This window comes from Lytechinus pictus, chromosome 10, assembly GCF_037042905.1.
Source record: "Lytechinus pictus isolate F3 Inbred chromosome 10, Lp3.0, whole genome shotgun sequence".
Taxonomy (NCBI): Eukaryota; Metazoa; Echinodermata; class Echinoidea; order Temnopleuroida; family Toxopneustidae; genus Lytechinus; species Lytechinus pictus.
The window spans coordinates 25,446,127-25,461,350 of NC_087254.1; the positions used below are offsets into that span (position 1 = coordinate 25,446,127).

Below are 15,224 nucleotides of genomic sequence, written 5' to 3' on the forward strand. Positions count from 1 at the left end.
CTAGAGAATAATATATTTCACTCTTTTCTCTCTTTAGATTCCTTTTTTTGTGGTCTGTACGCCACTGTGAACAGGTCTCTTTGCGGCAGTAGCGTGACGAGTAAAAAAAAACGAGGGGCGCAGTATAGCAAAAGTGCTAAAAGGCTGCTTTATATAAGTCCCGAGCGAGCGAAGCGAGCGAGAAAAATCACCTTTTCATGAGAATCTAACTTTGAGCTATATTTTGACATTATATTCAGTAAATAAAATCATATCCTACACTTTTCCTTTGCTTTTCTTTCCTCCTTTTTTGTTGTTCTTGTTTGTAGAACTTTTTGGGGCCATGGCCCAACCCTTCAACACGCAGTGCTGTACGGTTGGGGTCCGGGGCGGAGCCCCCGGAACTTCTTGATATCAAAGTCATTTAAACCTCGCAGATTGCCGCTATTTTAATCAAATCGCGGGCATATACAGAATAAAGCTTTTACACAACACATTTATTCAACCCAGTTGCGTAATGAACCAAATATTTTGAGGGGGCAAAACATAGCAATGTGGGGAAAATTTGTAAAAAGTCGCCAGCGTGCAAAGCGAGCTAAAAAAAATTGCCTATTGAAATTAAATTCTAATTATGTGAAATATTTTTCCATTATATTCAGCAAATAACAAATTTCATTGTTTCCATTCATTTCATTATACGTTGTCTCCTATAATTTCTTTTATTTCCTCTTGGGTGTGGAACCAAGACCCCCCCCCCCCCCCCCCCGCCTGTATGCCAGTGATTTAACGGGGGGCGTTATAGAGCCATTTGAAGGTTATAAATGAAGAGCCCCTACTGCGTGGGGTCTGGTGCAAAGCCCCGGTAGCTTATTTTGCATACAATTTAGCAAGCTTATAGCACAATGTTGTATGCAGTCCATCTTTCTTCCCGCTGTTTAATTTCAATCATCGGCAGCCCGGTCGTGTTATTATTTTTTTCTCTTGTCCCTTTTCTTTGTTTTCCAGTTTAGCTTTTTATTAATTACATTCTACCTTCGTTTCCCGCAATTGTTTGCCATTTTGTCATCTTTTAATTTATTTCCCGCCGTGCTATTGTATTACATAGGCCTATTTCGGAAGGATTTGTTCTTTCTCAAATATTCTTCTTTCGTACATTTTCCTGCTTTCCTTCCTTTTCCATTGAAAAGTTTTTTCTTCGTTTTCTTTTCACTTTTCCCTTTCCCTTTCCTTTCCCCTTTCCCTTTCTTTCTCCCTCCTTTTTTCCTTTTCCCGTTTTTCTTTTATTTTCCCGGTGAAATCCGCCAGGGGGGGGGGCAGCTTGCCCCCCCCCCCGCCTGTTACGCCACTGGTATTACGATATGAAGAGTATCGACGTTTACTTTGGTCTGATTTGATTTTTTTGTGCTTATAAAAAAGACGATTTTTCCGATTAATACAACGAAGAAGAGACATAGTGATCCAGGGAGATCTTGGAGTTTTTTTTTGTAGTTCCGGATTGAAGACTTCAATGGAATGTTGGTATTATACAAATTAAGAAACATGTTAACAAAAATATTATATGCTTAATTAGGGTCGGAATTTATGTACACCTGGGACCAGTCAGCTTGTGCTAAACATTCTCTAAATTTGTATAAATTGTCTTCAGAAAAGTTACGGGTCATAGACCTGGAGCAGTCTATGATTATGGTCGGGGGTTGGGGAAAAAGTAAATACGGGGAAGTGGTCAGACATATCACTGATAATAATTCCGGAACTTAAGCACTGATCAACATTTGTAAAAATGTTATCTATAATGGTTGAAGATACATCAGATATTCGAGTGGGCTTGTAAATTAAGGGTAAAAACGATTTCGAAAGCATTATATCATAAAATTGTTGACATACATTACACGAGTTACATTTCAAGAGGTCTAAGTTAAAATCTCCCATGATAAAGCATACTTTATTTTCTAGAGTTGTTGCAGATAAAAGACCCATAAGTAATTAAAAAAAATCAAGAGGATTTGCTTGAGGTGGTTTATAAATTTCCCCGATGACAAGATTTCCCCCCTTGGGACAATTATATCAACAAAAACAGTTTCAGCAAGGTTTGACATTTGATTTAAATTCTCTGAAGACTTCGTTTGAAATTGGTACAAGACGTACAATCCCACACCTCCACCGGTTTTGTTTTTTCTATTATTCCCAAGGTATGAATACCTATCCAAAAGATGTAATGGATAATTTCCATCAGTCAGCCAAGTTTCGCATAACCCGATAACAGAGAAATCAAAATATAATTGGTCAAGAAATGATTTGAAATTGTCCAGATTTTTTGAGAGGCTTCTAATACTAAACTGGAAGAAAGACATATCTTTTTTAAAGGCGGAAGACTCTTTAACAAATTCATTTTCAGTCAGGTATTAAGATTCAGATATTGGTGATAAAAGGTCGTTAGGATCGATTGTTACGGAAAGAGATTGCATTTCAGGATTTAGTTGTTTAGAAATACTTTCTTCAAAGTTATCTGCACCATCTCCGTGACTAGGAAGAAACTGGGGTTGTGTATTGTTAAACAAAGAAGTAAATACATTACTGGCCTGGGTAGTAGCGCATCAGCATGCACATGCTCTTTGCTTGCTCTCCCAAAGAGCTCTTTATTTGCTGTTCATACTGTGCCATAGTATTTTATATTGTTTCTAAGCTGTTATATATGTATCTTAGATAGCAGTGGACAAATTTCAGGTGATATTTTGTTTATCTAATGTTGTAATTTGATGTTAGATTTTTCTTCAGATTCTGAGTTTTGTAGCAAAGTGGAGGCCATTTTCACTGTACATGTCTATGTAAGTAGTATTAGTCTATTATGTTTTTGTGCCTGAGTGAACTTGAATTACAAGAGTCTTGAGCTTCAAGGTATCACAAAGGGACCTTCTCGGTTTAGACTATTGTTGATTCTCTGCTTTTATGCTACTGTGAAAGGGACTGCATACTTTAGTGGACAACCTAGACTTACATCTTCAGATAATGAACCCTTCAACAGAAAACGCTTTCTCAAGTGTAGAATTCCCTACAATCCGAATACTACAGCTACCTTTCAACTGGAGCTGCAGCTGCTTCACGCAGGTGACGTGCATCCGAACCCTGGACCGGAAAATCGTGATGAACTTGTACGATCATCTACTACTCACAGGGTCCCCTGTCTCCAGCGAAGGATCCAGTATTCTCCTAATGAACTTTCGCAATGGAGATCCATAAACTTTCCATTATCGTCGTCTGTTCATGACACCATCCATGACTATGGAATTCAGCGGAAGAAAACAAGGAGAGGAAGAAGAGGAGGCAAGAGGAGAAACAGCCTGCGACAATCAAAACTGTCAATATCATCGGAACAGCTTCTTCTTTGCTCCATGAATGTTCGATCAGTGCGCAACAAATCACTGATAATATACGACTTCATCTGTGACAGTAACGCCGACCTTCTCCCTATGACAGAAACCTGGCTAACGGACAGTGACTCTACAATTCTGCGTGAATTTGTTCCTCCCGGATATAAGTTCATTCATCACCCTCGATGCAACTGCCATGGTGGGGGAACTGGACTAGTTTTTAGAGAAACCATCATCAATGCCTTTCAAGCATCTGCTGGTGAAAAAACATCGTTCGAATTTGCCGAGTACCAGATCTCATGTAAATCATTTCAGTTATAATTAATAAATATATATAGGCCTCCATACTCAGAATTGCACCCTGTGTCTGTATCATGCTTTATATCAGAATTCAGTGACTATATACAGAGTCACTTACTTTCCAATGTTCCTTTAATGATAGTTGGAGATTTCAATATACATGTTGATACCAATAATAGAGACTCTCAATCCTTCATAAACCTGCTTGAGTCTCTGTGCTGTGCACAGTTAGTTGATTTCTGTACGCATGTGCATGGCCATACTCTTGATCTGTTGATTAGAAGACAACCTGACGATGATATTATCATCCGTAAACCTTGGGCATATTCTTCTGTAATCTCAGATCACATTCCTGTCATGTGTTACCTCAATGTTAGTAAACCTCAACTCCCTGTTCGAAATGTGTCGTTTCGTATTGTCTGCAATTGATAATGAGTTTTTGAAAAGGGATATAGCTGAAATCCCTCTCTGTAGCAGTACTCCTAATGATGTCTCTGAGCTAGCCTCATTGTACAATACAACTCTCAGTAAAATATTAGACAAGCAGGCACCTGTTGTGACGAAATATGTTGTCTTGCGACCTAACGCACCATGGTTGACAAACGCACTAATCGATATTAAAAGAATGAAAAGGAAAGCAGAGAAATTGTGGCTTAAATCTAAAACAGATAAAGATTGGACAAATTTGAAGTCATCCGTAACTCCTATTCATTTTTATTGAGTGAAGCACGGAAGGTTTACCTAAAAGATTTGATAGCTGAGCACAAAGACAGCACTAAAACGCTATTAGATATTGTAAAGGGCTTGTTGAATATGTCAAAACATGGACCTACTACTCTGACAGAGTAGTAGGTCCATGGTCAAACAAACAACCGACAATACCAAGTAATATTGATAGAAAATTATTTGTCAACCAATTAGGCGAATTCTTTGTAGACAAAGCTAGGAAAATTCATGCTGATATAGAGTTGAAACTAAATGAAATAGATGATGACAATTAAGCTTATTCTTGATGTAATATCAAGTGCATCATAGATTGAAAGTTTATCTTCTTTCAAATCATTGACAGAACATGATATTGAAAAACTGATTTTGAAGCTTAATAAGAAGTCTTGTCCGATGAACCACTGCCTACAAAGTTGTTATTGCAATGTCTTGATGTATTGACACCTGTTATTACATCTATGGTTAACCTGTCTCTGTCAACAGGACAGTTTCCTGCTCAGTGGAAGCTTGCCTTAGAGTTAAACCACTGCTAAAGAAGCCTGGTCTTGAAACAGAATTTATTAATTTGAGACCTGTTAGTAATCTTCAGTACATCTCTAAACTAGCTGAAGGCGCTGCTACCCAACAAATTCTAGGGCACCTTGAATCTCAGTGACTTCTGCCTGTTAATCAGTCTGCATATCGAAAATTCCATAGTACTGAAACAGTCCTCCTTAGAATTAAAAATGATAAAATCATAGAGAAGATTGTATTCAGTCAAGTGTATGAATATTTGAATAAGCACTCTCTACTTTGTACACAGCAGTCGGGTTTTCGACCCAAACATTCGACTATGACAGCTTTACTCAATGTTACAGAAAGCGTTCTTGATAGTCTGGACAAAGGAAGCCTTGTCGGGCTAGTCGCTTTAGATCTAACAAAAGCGTTTGACACAGTAGACCACCATATATTGTTGAACAAATTAAAAAGAAAGGGCATTGATGGACAGGTTCTGAAATGGTTCAAAGATTACCTTATTGGACGTCGTCAATGTACAGTTGTTAATGGTGTTAATTCATCATTTGATGATATCGTTTGTGGAATTCCCCAGTGGAGTAATATTGGCCCACTTCTCTTTGTGTTATACATAGATGATCTAACAAGTATTCTTAATCATTGTAGAGTGTCCCTTTATGCAGATGACACGTGTATATATACAGAAAATAAAAATGTGAACGTTCTTGTAAACAACCTTAATGATGATCTTATTGCAATTAACAAATGGTTAGCGAATAATAGACTGGCGTTGAATATAAAGTAATGTGAGTTTTTGTTGATTGGGAGTAGACATCGAATAAAAAAAATAGAAGTACCCAATGTTTTTATAGGAGCTAATGTTATCAAAAGAGTCACTCAAATGAAATACTTAGGAATTTTGATTGACCAATACCTTGACTGGAGCAAACAAATAGAAAAACTGAAACAAGACGTCAATAAAAATCTGTACCTACTCAAAAGAATCCGACCGTTATAACTAAACATACAGCACTGATATTTTACAAGAGTTTAATACAAAGCAAATTTGATTACTGTGATATAATTTGGGGCAACTTAGGAAAGGTTTTGAGTGATAATTTACAAAGAATTCAAAATAGAACCCTCCGTTGTGTATTAGACGTGGATTGGATGTATCCATCCGAACATATATTTCAAGAATTAGAAATTAAAAGATTAATAGAAAGAAGAAATGTACGCACCTTACAAACAATGTACAAGATAATGCATGGTATGTTACCAGAGAGCATTCGTAAACAATTTATTTTAAGTGATTGTAACTACATGCTAAGATCATCGTCTCTAAAAATCAAATTACCCTTAGCTAAAAGCAATTATAAGAAAATAAGTCTACAGTACAGGGGGGCCAGAAGCTGGAACGCACTACCTAATGACTTAAAAGTAACTAGTTTCAACATATTTAGATTGGACGCCAGAGTGATGTAAACTTGTTTGTTCTGTTTGTTTGTTTTTCTTTGTAATATCGATGATATTTTAATTGTATATTTATTTCGTATTATGTATCTCAATTGTATATACATGTAATGTGATTTTAATATGTACGCACGGACGTTCAGAAGAACAGCCATTGGCTGAAGTTCGTTTACCGTGTTGAAATAAAATAAATGAAATGAAATGAAATGAAATCTCTTAATGTCCATGGACAATCACAAGATCTCATTGCTGCTTCTACTTGATATGAGCAGTGCCTTTGACACGATAGACCACTCATGCTTAGTTGAAACACTTCAAAATCATTTTGCAATCAATGGCAATGCACTCGAATGGATTAAATCCTATCTTTCAGAGAGAAGGCAGTCAATCGAAATGGATAATACCGTATGTCAGATGTATTCAAGGTGCCTTTCGGTGTACCGCAAGGGTCACGTCTCGGTCCCTTATTGTTTACTATGTACATAAATAGACTTCTTTACGGTATAAAAAGAGAGTTTCCCAGTATCACTTCCCACTGCTATGCAGACGACACACAACTATACTTATCTTTCTCTCCAAATGCATCACGAGATGATAAATCATTAGAAGATTGTGTGGCATACATTAGAACCTGGATGCTTCAAAATAAGTTAATGTTGAATGATAGAAAAACTGAATTGTTGGTCATTGGTACCCCACGTCAGGTTTCAAAACTTGGGGGCTATAGCAGTATAGCTTAACTGTTGGCGATTCGGTTATAACTCCATCAGATAAAGCCAGAAACATTGGTGTAGTCTTTGATACGCACTCAAGCATGGAATCACAAATCAACAATGTTTGTAAATCCGCTTATTTTATGATCTATAGCTTGAGACGTATCCGTAAATTTTTGTTTATCAATACAGCATGAAAACTATTGTTCATGCTTGTATCACAAGTAAATTGGATTATTGTAATAGTGTTCTCTATGGATTACCCGATTCTCAAATAAGCAAACTGCAGAGAGTGCAAAACACATGTGCACGTTTAATATGTCGTCTTCCCAAATTCTCTCCAGTCACCCCATTATTGAGAGAATTACACTGGTTACCTGTCCGGCAAAGAATCACATTTAAGATCCTAATGAGTCTTTAAAGGTCTTAATGATCAGGCCCCAAGTTATATCTCAGATCTCTTGAAATTGAAATCCCGATCTCATGACCATCACCTACGTAGCTCACAGATACACTCACACGGCGAGTATCCCCACACAAGACTAAAGCAACACTAAGAGATTTTCTGATGTCAGCCCCACGACTTTGGACCAAACTTCCCCTCAAGTTCAACATTAGGAATTCAACAAATTTACAAATTTCAAGTTAAAATTAAAAAAGCACCTGGGAAGCTCTTGCAGCGCAATAGAATATATAGAAATAGTTTTTGCGCTATATATATGCATATTATTACTATTATTATTTAAATTCTCATCTAAAGAATGCATGGGAAAACATCCATACTCATCGGCATGGCACAAAGATTCGGAAGAAAGCAAATGTAAATGCATACATAGCAGAGACTATAAATATTATCATTAGGAAAACATTGCAATTGATAAAAATAACAGACGTATATCGATATATGAATCCATTGTAACAAAATAGCATCTGGAAAATGTAGGCCTATTAGAAAATAATGTTACGGAATGTCTACACGGCTCCTGCATAATGTACCAGAGTTAAAGCATTCTGAATGATACGCTCCTGTATACAAAGACAAGTAAGAGCTGAAGGCAAAAAAATACCTCCGAAAGTAAAATAGAAACAGGTAAAGCAATGTCGCTGAAAGACACACAAAAAAAGCTGATGAATAAAGCATCACTGTTTGCCAATTATCATTGCCATTGTGTTCTTCATGCCACCATTAAAATGATTCGATAGAAAAGATCTGAGCTTTTTTATTTTTTGAATAAGGTCTACAGAAAAAGGTCACAAAACTCGCAATATACAGACTGGGCATATTTGTATGCATGCGATAATATTTACAGGTTGTTTTATGTACGTAGGCGAGAAGAAAAGAGCATTACGAAAATAATTCAGATAAAACATGATCAAGGATAAACCTTTCAAGCTATCCTTTTTTCAATCCAACACATCTTCAAAACATCATCTTTCTTCAATTTTAAGCATCTTTTGATGAAAAAAAAAATAAGCAAAACGTATTCGTAGGCAGATTTGAAAAATGTTGACTGCAGAAAATGCAATATTTTTTAAAATTCATTGTCAATCTTCTTTTATTTTCATTCGTCATACAGAAGAAACAAAATGTTACTCTCATTCTATCACGCTAATCTTGCATAATTCTTTTATATTTTAAGGATAAAATAACAAGGATTTTTATTTCTTTTCGTTCAATTTTAAGCATCTTTTAATGAAAAAAATAAGCAAAACATATTCGTAGGCTGATTTGAAAAATGTTGAATGCAGAAAATGTAATATTTTTTTATTATCGATCTTCTTTTTTTTATCATTCGTCATACAGAAGAAACAAAATGTTACTCTTATTCTATCACGCTAATCTTGCATAATTCTATTATTTTAAGGATAAAATAACAAGGATTTTCCTGTCATTCAAAATGCGAGCAAAAAAAGTATATTTCCAAGCTATTATGTACATTTAAATATAAATGTGTCCATTTTCAGATTTTTATAAAAAAAATTCGTACAAAAGAAATGGATATACGTTTCTATGGCCGATTATTAAAAAAGCTAAAGGGAAAATGCAATATAATGAGAAAAAAAAACATTAAAACGTGTTACGCTTCTGAAAACTGAGTGGATATATATTCTTCAGTGAGATAAACCCAAAACAAATTACTTTTTAACAAAGTTTCAAATTACATGAATTTAGTTACTTTATTAATCTGTTTTTAGCAAGCAAATGCTTTTCTTAAGTGATATGAAATTCCAATTACGCAAGAAATATAACACTTGTTTTGCATCTATATTATCAATAATCAAGATCATTCTGTTCATCAAAAAGAACCTTTAATTTTCTCCTCTTATTCACGAGTCGTTTCTCAAAAAAGTTCATTTTTCATTCGGTTTTAATGCTGTTTTATTATCCATCATTTAGCCACTCCAAACGTATGTTCATGTTTGAGTGAGCACATTTTTTGTGGCGTATCATCATAGGGGTTTATGGTAGTATCCTCTATAACAAAAAAAAACATGTTAAAATTGGAAAATGTTAGTGGCCCCCTCCCCCAATTTCTCGGCCCCCTTCCTATTTTCAAATTCTGGATTAACCACCGATTTGTCCTTAAATTCAACTGATCCTGTATGGGGAAATGGTTAGGAACAGAATGCATTTATGCAATATAAAGAGTATTCATTCCTAAGTTTTCAAGTGTGATCGCTCAACCATGAAGTTGTAAAAAGTTCGGTAAGTGTGTGGTGATAAAAAGGATGGATTATCAAAAACAACATCAGCTAAGACACCTTTAAAACTTAATTTGCCCCCATTATTCACTTTATAACCCCTCAAAAATGAGTCTGTGACATTGAAAATGCCACCCCCCCCCCTTTGATGCGGGCTCACTTATCCATTTAGTAAACAGATCGATTTCATTTTTGCACAGAATTCTGCCCATAGGTTGATAAGCATTACTGCCAAATGACCTTGCTAAAGACAGTTTAAAAAAATTTCCACCATAATGAATGAGGGGTTACTTATTCTTAAACACAATGCACCGATATTATACACAATGTCTATGAGAGAGGGAATCAAAATTTTAACAAAATTGAAACGAGGGCTTGTTTCATGGACGGTTTTTGTAACTTCTGCCAACAGTTCTTTTCATGAAACTTCGCACATGGCTTCAGAGTGACACTAACCAAAAGGCGCGCACACCAAATTAATCATTCGATACGGCACGGAGTGGGGCCAAGGCCTTGAACTTTCTTCTCCTTTGCATAATGTTCGAATATTGTGTGCTCACTGAAGCATTAGACATCGGAAATTTCTCATTAATCACACATTAGCTATCCAGAAGCTGATAGGTTCTGATTGGTTCTGATGTGGATACCTCTATTCTTCCAACGGTCTGCAGCTTCCCGACTCATCGCTCCCAATCAGTGCGTTATCAAGGAAAGACTTCAAGTGCTCTGGACCTCACGTGCGGAGACCCTCAAGGGACAAAGTTGGGTCCTGTCATTTTTCTTGCCATGATCAACGATGCCGCTTTATCCACTAATAATCGTTGGAAATACGTGGATGACCTGAGTCTTCTTGAAGTTGTTCGGAAGAACCAAGTTGGTGCCATGCAGAGCCATATTGATGCCCTAAGCGATTGGTATGTTGAAAATGATATGAAATTAAAACCTGAGAAATGTAGGCTATGCAGTTTAGCTTCATGAAATCTACTCCTCCTAAAGAGCCTCTTCATATCAATGATTGCCGTTTGGAATGGGTGGAATCATTAGTGTTACTTGGAATCACGACCCAGTCGAATCTTAAATTTGATCGTCAGGTTGAGCTCATGATCTCTCGCCCCGCGCGGCGTAGATGATTTGGTGACCATCTTCAAAGTCTACATTCGCCCACTTTTAGAATTTGGATCACCAGTTTGGAGTTCGAGTCTTACTGCAGCCCAGGTGGAAGAACTAGAACGTGTTCAAAAGCGAGCTCTACGCTGCATTGCATTCCCGAATGTTCTACCTTATTTCGATCAGCTTACGTTATATGGACTTGGATTACTAAAATCTGAGCGTCATCAAAATATGCCCCCCCCCCTACCAGAAGATCCCAGTCCCGCTCGAATGTCCAGCTGCGGAACTCTGAATGCTGAGATATACCTTTTTTCAGAACTCGAAGATATAAACAATCTGCAATACCACACATTGTATCTGTATTGAATTCACAATGATTTTGTTGTATTTTTTATATTATCACAAACCTTGCTCAATACATTTATTTCTTACTGTCCTATTGTTTTCCCTTTTCTGATCTTTTTCTTTTCCTTTCTTACCCCCTTCTTTCTTCACTTTCCTCTTTTACTTTACCTCGATCGAGTAAATGAGCTCACTGTGATTTTGTGCACTATTCAAAGCTTGTTACTGCCATTTTTTTTACCTAATTATATTTTAATTGTAATGTTTTCTGAACTGGTTATTATCCCCCGGCAATCCGGTGATCTGCACAATTTTTATTTTTTGATCAAATGAATGTAATAGTTAACTCTAATGCCATTATATACTAAATTGTAATTCGTGCCAATTCCTATCTTTCTTGCCATTATCTCATCGACCACACATCTCACCTTTTATTTCCTTTCTGTCTCTTTCCACCCACTCTCTTCCCTTTTCCACTCTTTTCATCATTCATCCTCTCTCTCTTTCTTTCTCTTCCTTTTCTCATTTGCTTTTTATATTTACTGTTTCCCGTCATATTGGTTTTCTCTCACTATCTCCCTCTCTCTCTTCTTTTTTTCTTCTTTATTTTTGTCCCGTATTACATGGTTATACATGTAATATAGCATTTAATGCCCTAGTTGCGTTCTGTTCGAATTACACCTTCACACTTATTGACGTTTGTACATGCTTCATCGATCAATATGTTACTTTTTAAAGTGTTTTTTTTTTCATTGTTTTTTTTTCCTGGTATATCTTTTATGATTGTGTAATATGATTATCGGTTGTTTGTAATTTTTTGCTTATATATCATCTTTATAATATTGTACTTTGCCTTTGTTTATACTGAACACTGGATTTTTCAGTCTTTGGACTGTTTTTGCCAGTTTTCTTGATTGAATAAAAATACCATACTACTACTACTACTTCATAAAAATCAAATGAACTATGAAAGAAGGTTTGTGACAGGGATCCATCGTTAGCAATTGCATTTTTTGTCATTAGCGTAAAAAGAGCTATTCACATTTCACATTCAAGCGTGAATGTTTAATTAAACTCCTTTGAATAATTGAAGCATGTTAATTGGTCATGAACATAACGAAGAAAAGTTGATAGAATAATTCCATTTCCCAACATGAAACAATACTTTCCTGTAATATTTGAACATTTTTTATTTTCATCAAAATGTTCATTGAGCCGTGAAATGATGAATATTTTTCAAGATACTTTTCCCCAAAATAACTGTCATCATATTCCATCATTTCTATCGATAGAAATGTGTAAACAAATGTATAAAAATCTTTTATAACAAATTTTGACTTAAGTCAAAATTTGTTATAATTTGATTTTTTAAAACACAATTGTGTTTATTCAGCCGTGAAATTTAGCAGAACAGCTTTGTCATCTTTTAGAAAGTCCTTTTTTAAAACTTCTGGCTATTTTTTCATGAGAATGTGGAATTCGTTCCAATAAAATGGAATCAAAGTCATGATATTTTGCTTGCGACTTTAAAAGTAACATTTTTTTCATTTCTGACGGTGCTCACTGAAGCATGGCATACAATACGTCCGTAACATTCACTCAGAGGGTAGCTTATAAAATACCCACACGCTCATGTAAAAATATATATTAAAAACTCCCAGTGGTTCGGAAATTATGGATGTTTGTTTAAGGGGGACTAACTTTTTTTGTTGTGTATAACTTTGTTTTCCTGTAGGTACAAAAATGGCATTTCTCGAGGGAAACACAACATCGAGAACGCTCTATCAAAACCCGTACGCTGACCAGGTTGTCATCCACACTATCGTTCAGATATGGACCACATTCAACGCTATCGTTGGCACATGCGGTAACATCATGATTATCGCTGCTGTTATTATTTATCACAAACTCCGCAATATCGGTAGGTCACAATTTTAATTCACACTCCCCAAATATCTTTAGTCTCATTCTGAAATTTATGAAGGGTATACCGGTTATAGGTGCTAACCGTTTGACGAGATAAGAAGACGGTTAATTGACGAGCTTGACCTTTTTTGGACAAGGACGCAAGGTGATGAGTTGTTGAAACTTGAATAGTCAACTTGTCTGGGACAACAGGACAAGATGACAAGTGTTTGACCAACTATTTTTTTTGTCCCTAATAATTCGATTTGGCAAATTTCAACATTTCTTCATGTCCCAATTAAACAAGTTGACTTGCCATATTCCAACAACTCATCATCTTTTCCAAAGCAATTCGGCTGGCTAAGTGCCAAGTTTCAACAATTTATTATCAAACATGTCCTTTTCACCCAAATAAGTTTACTTGCCAACAATTCGTCTTCTCGTCATTTGGCCCGTCTTCGTGACCCCACATGGAGGTGCAGTGCCTTGAAATGTGGGACAAGGTCAAAATTCAAAAGTTGCAAAATTACACAATATTGAAAGTCACTGTTCTTTTTTTTCCCATGGTGATGAGTGAGTTTCTCAGCGGTTTCTTTTGTGTTCATGCACCTTGACATCAACATTAACATGGAATCAAACACACATCTGCACAAGCAAACACATAACAAACAAACAAACATGCGTGGGTATTTCAAACCACGACTTAAACCATGTTATCTCACAGATCTCCATGTTAATGTTGATGTTAAGGTGCATGAAAACAAAAGAAACCGCTGAGAAACACCTCATCACCACGGAAAAAAGTTGCTTTCAATATTGTGTCATTTTGCAACTTTTGAATTTTGACCTTGCCCCACATTACAAGGCACTGTACCTCCATGTGAACCATAATGATATCATGTAGGGTCTCATTTTAAAGAAAATTAAATGATCTATTCATTGCTATCAATCAAACATTAATATTTACCAAAACCGAGGAAGGATTATCGATCAAAGTCAGATTTCCAAACTTTTTTAGGGGTTTATATATGATATATATATATATATGTATATATATATATATATATATATATATATAATCATATATATTGAGAGAAATTAGATAAATGCAAACAACTTGATTCAGAATGGATGACAGCTCCGAGGGACCTTGGGTGAAGCTACGCGTCCTTATTATTCTCTTATTAATCTTGTAGGTGTACGTGTACGGGTCTCCTTCATAATAATATTTGAGGTCAAGAGTATGGAGAGGACCGTAGCACGATTATTATTATCATTATTATTATTATCACTATTATTATTAGTATTATTATCATTATTATTAATATGCTCAGAAAAAATATTAAACGAATAAATCGAATCAGAAAATATTTGTTTTTGAGAGAGATTTTGAGCTTTAAAGCATTCATAAAATCTCCAGTTTATGTGCATGAGTGGAGCCCCTTTTTATGTTTTCTTGAAACATATTTACAAGATTGAAATGATTAAAAATAAATGCAAAATACAAACAAGGAAATAATGAAGAAGAAAAGGATAAAGTATCAATAAACATTGATTCGAAAAACGAGACAGGAATAACAACTGATATAAACCACTTGCTGAAATGCTCCAGTTACTAAGGGGCAATTTCATAACTCCATCCGACCCTCTCTTTTCGGGACCTTCATGAACTTTTCTGTCTCTCTTTTCTAGTTCTTTTGACAGCCTGTAATGTTCTCAAGGGACCATGACTTGGTCAGTGTATGGAGTGAAGTAATTCTTGAGAAAAATGGGGGTCGGACGTACAAAAAGGTTGATTATTTTATGGAAATGCCCTAGTTATTTAGTGCGTCCTGCAATGTTAAAGGGGAATCCAGCCTTGGCCATAAAATGTTGTGTTGGGAAGGAGAAAAATAAATTAAACAGAATGGTGAAAGTTTGAAAGAAATCGGACAAGCAATAAGAACGTTATAGCTGCTTTAAAATTGAGATCACTAATACTATGTAGATTTCAAATTGGCAACTGGGTAAGTAAATTATGACAAGGGGCAAGGACAACTTTCCCATAGGCCATGTACTTTATTATCAGGGATTTGTGGTTTTCTCCTAAGTACCCATTCCCCTGGGGCAG

At 35.8% G+C, this 15,224-nt stretch overlaps 1 protein-coding gene across 1 annotated transcript; it reads left to right on the forward strand.

Moving 5' to 3' along the window:
- Nucleotides 1-1,662: 1,662 nt before the first annotated feature.
- Nucleotides 1,663-13,233, forward strand: LOC135155811 (uncharacterized). Its single transcript, XM_064106071.1, has 3 exons — nt 1,663-1,684; nt 2,842-3,648; nt 12,945-13,233. The coding sequence occupies exons 1-3, from the start codon at nt 1,663-1,665 to the stop codon at nt 13,145-13,147; spliced, it is 1,032 nt and encodes a 343-aa protein (XP_063962141.1). The 3' UTR covers nt 13,148-13,233.
- Nucleotides 13,234-15,224: the final 1,991 nt, after the last annotated feature.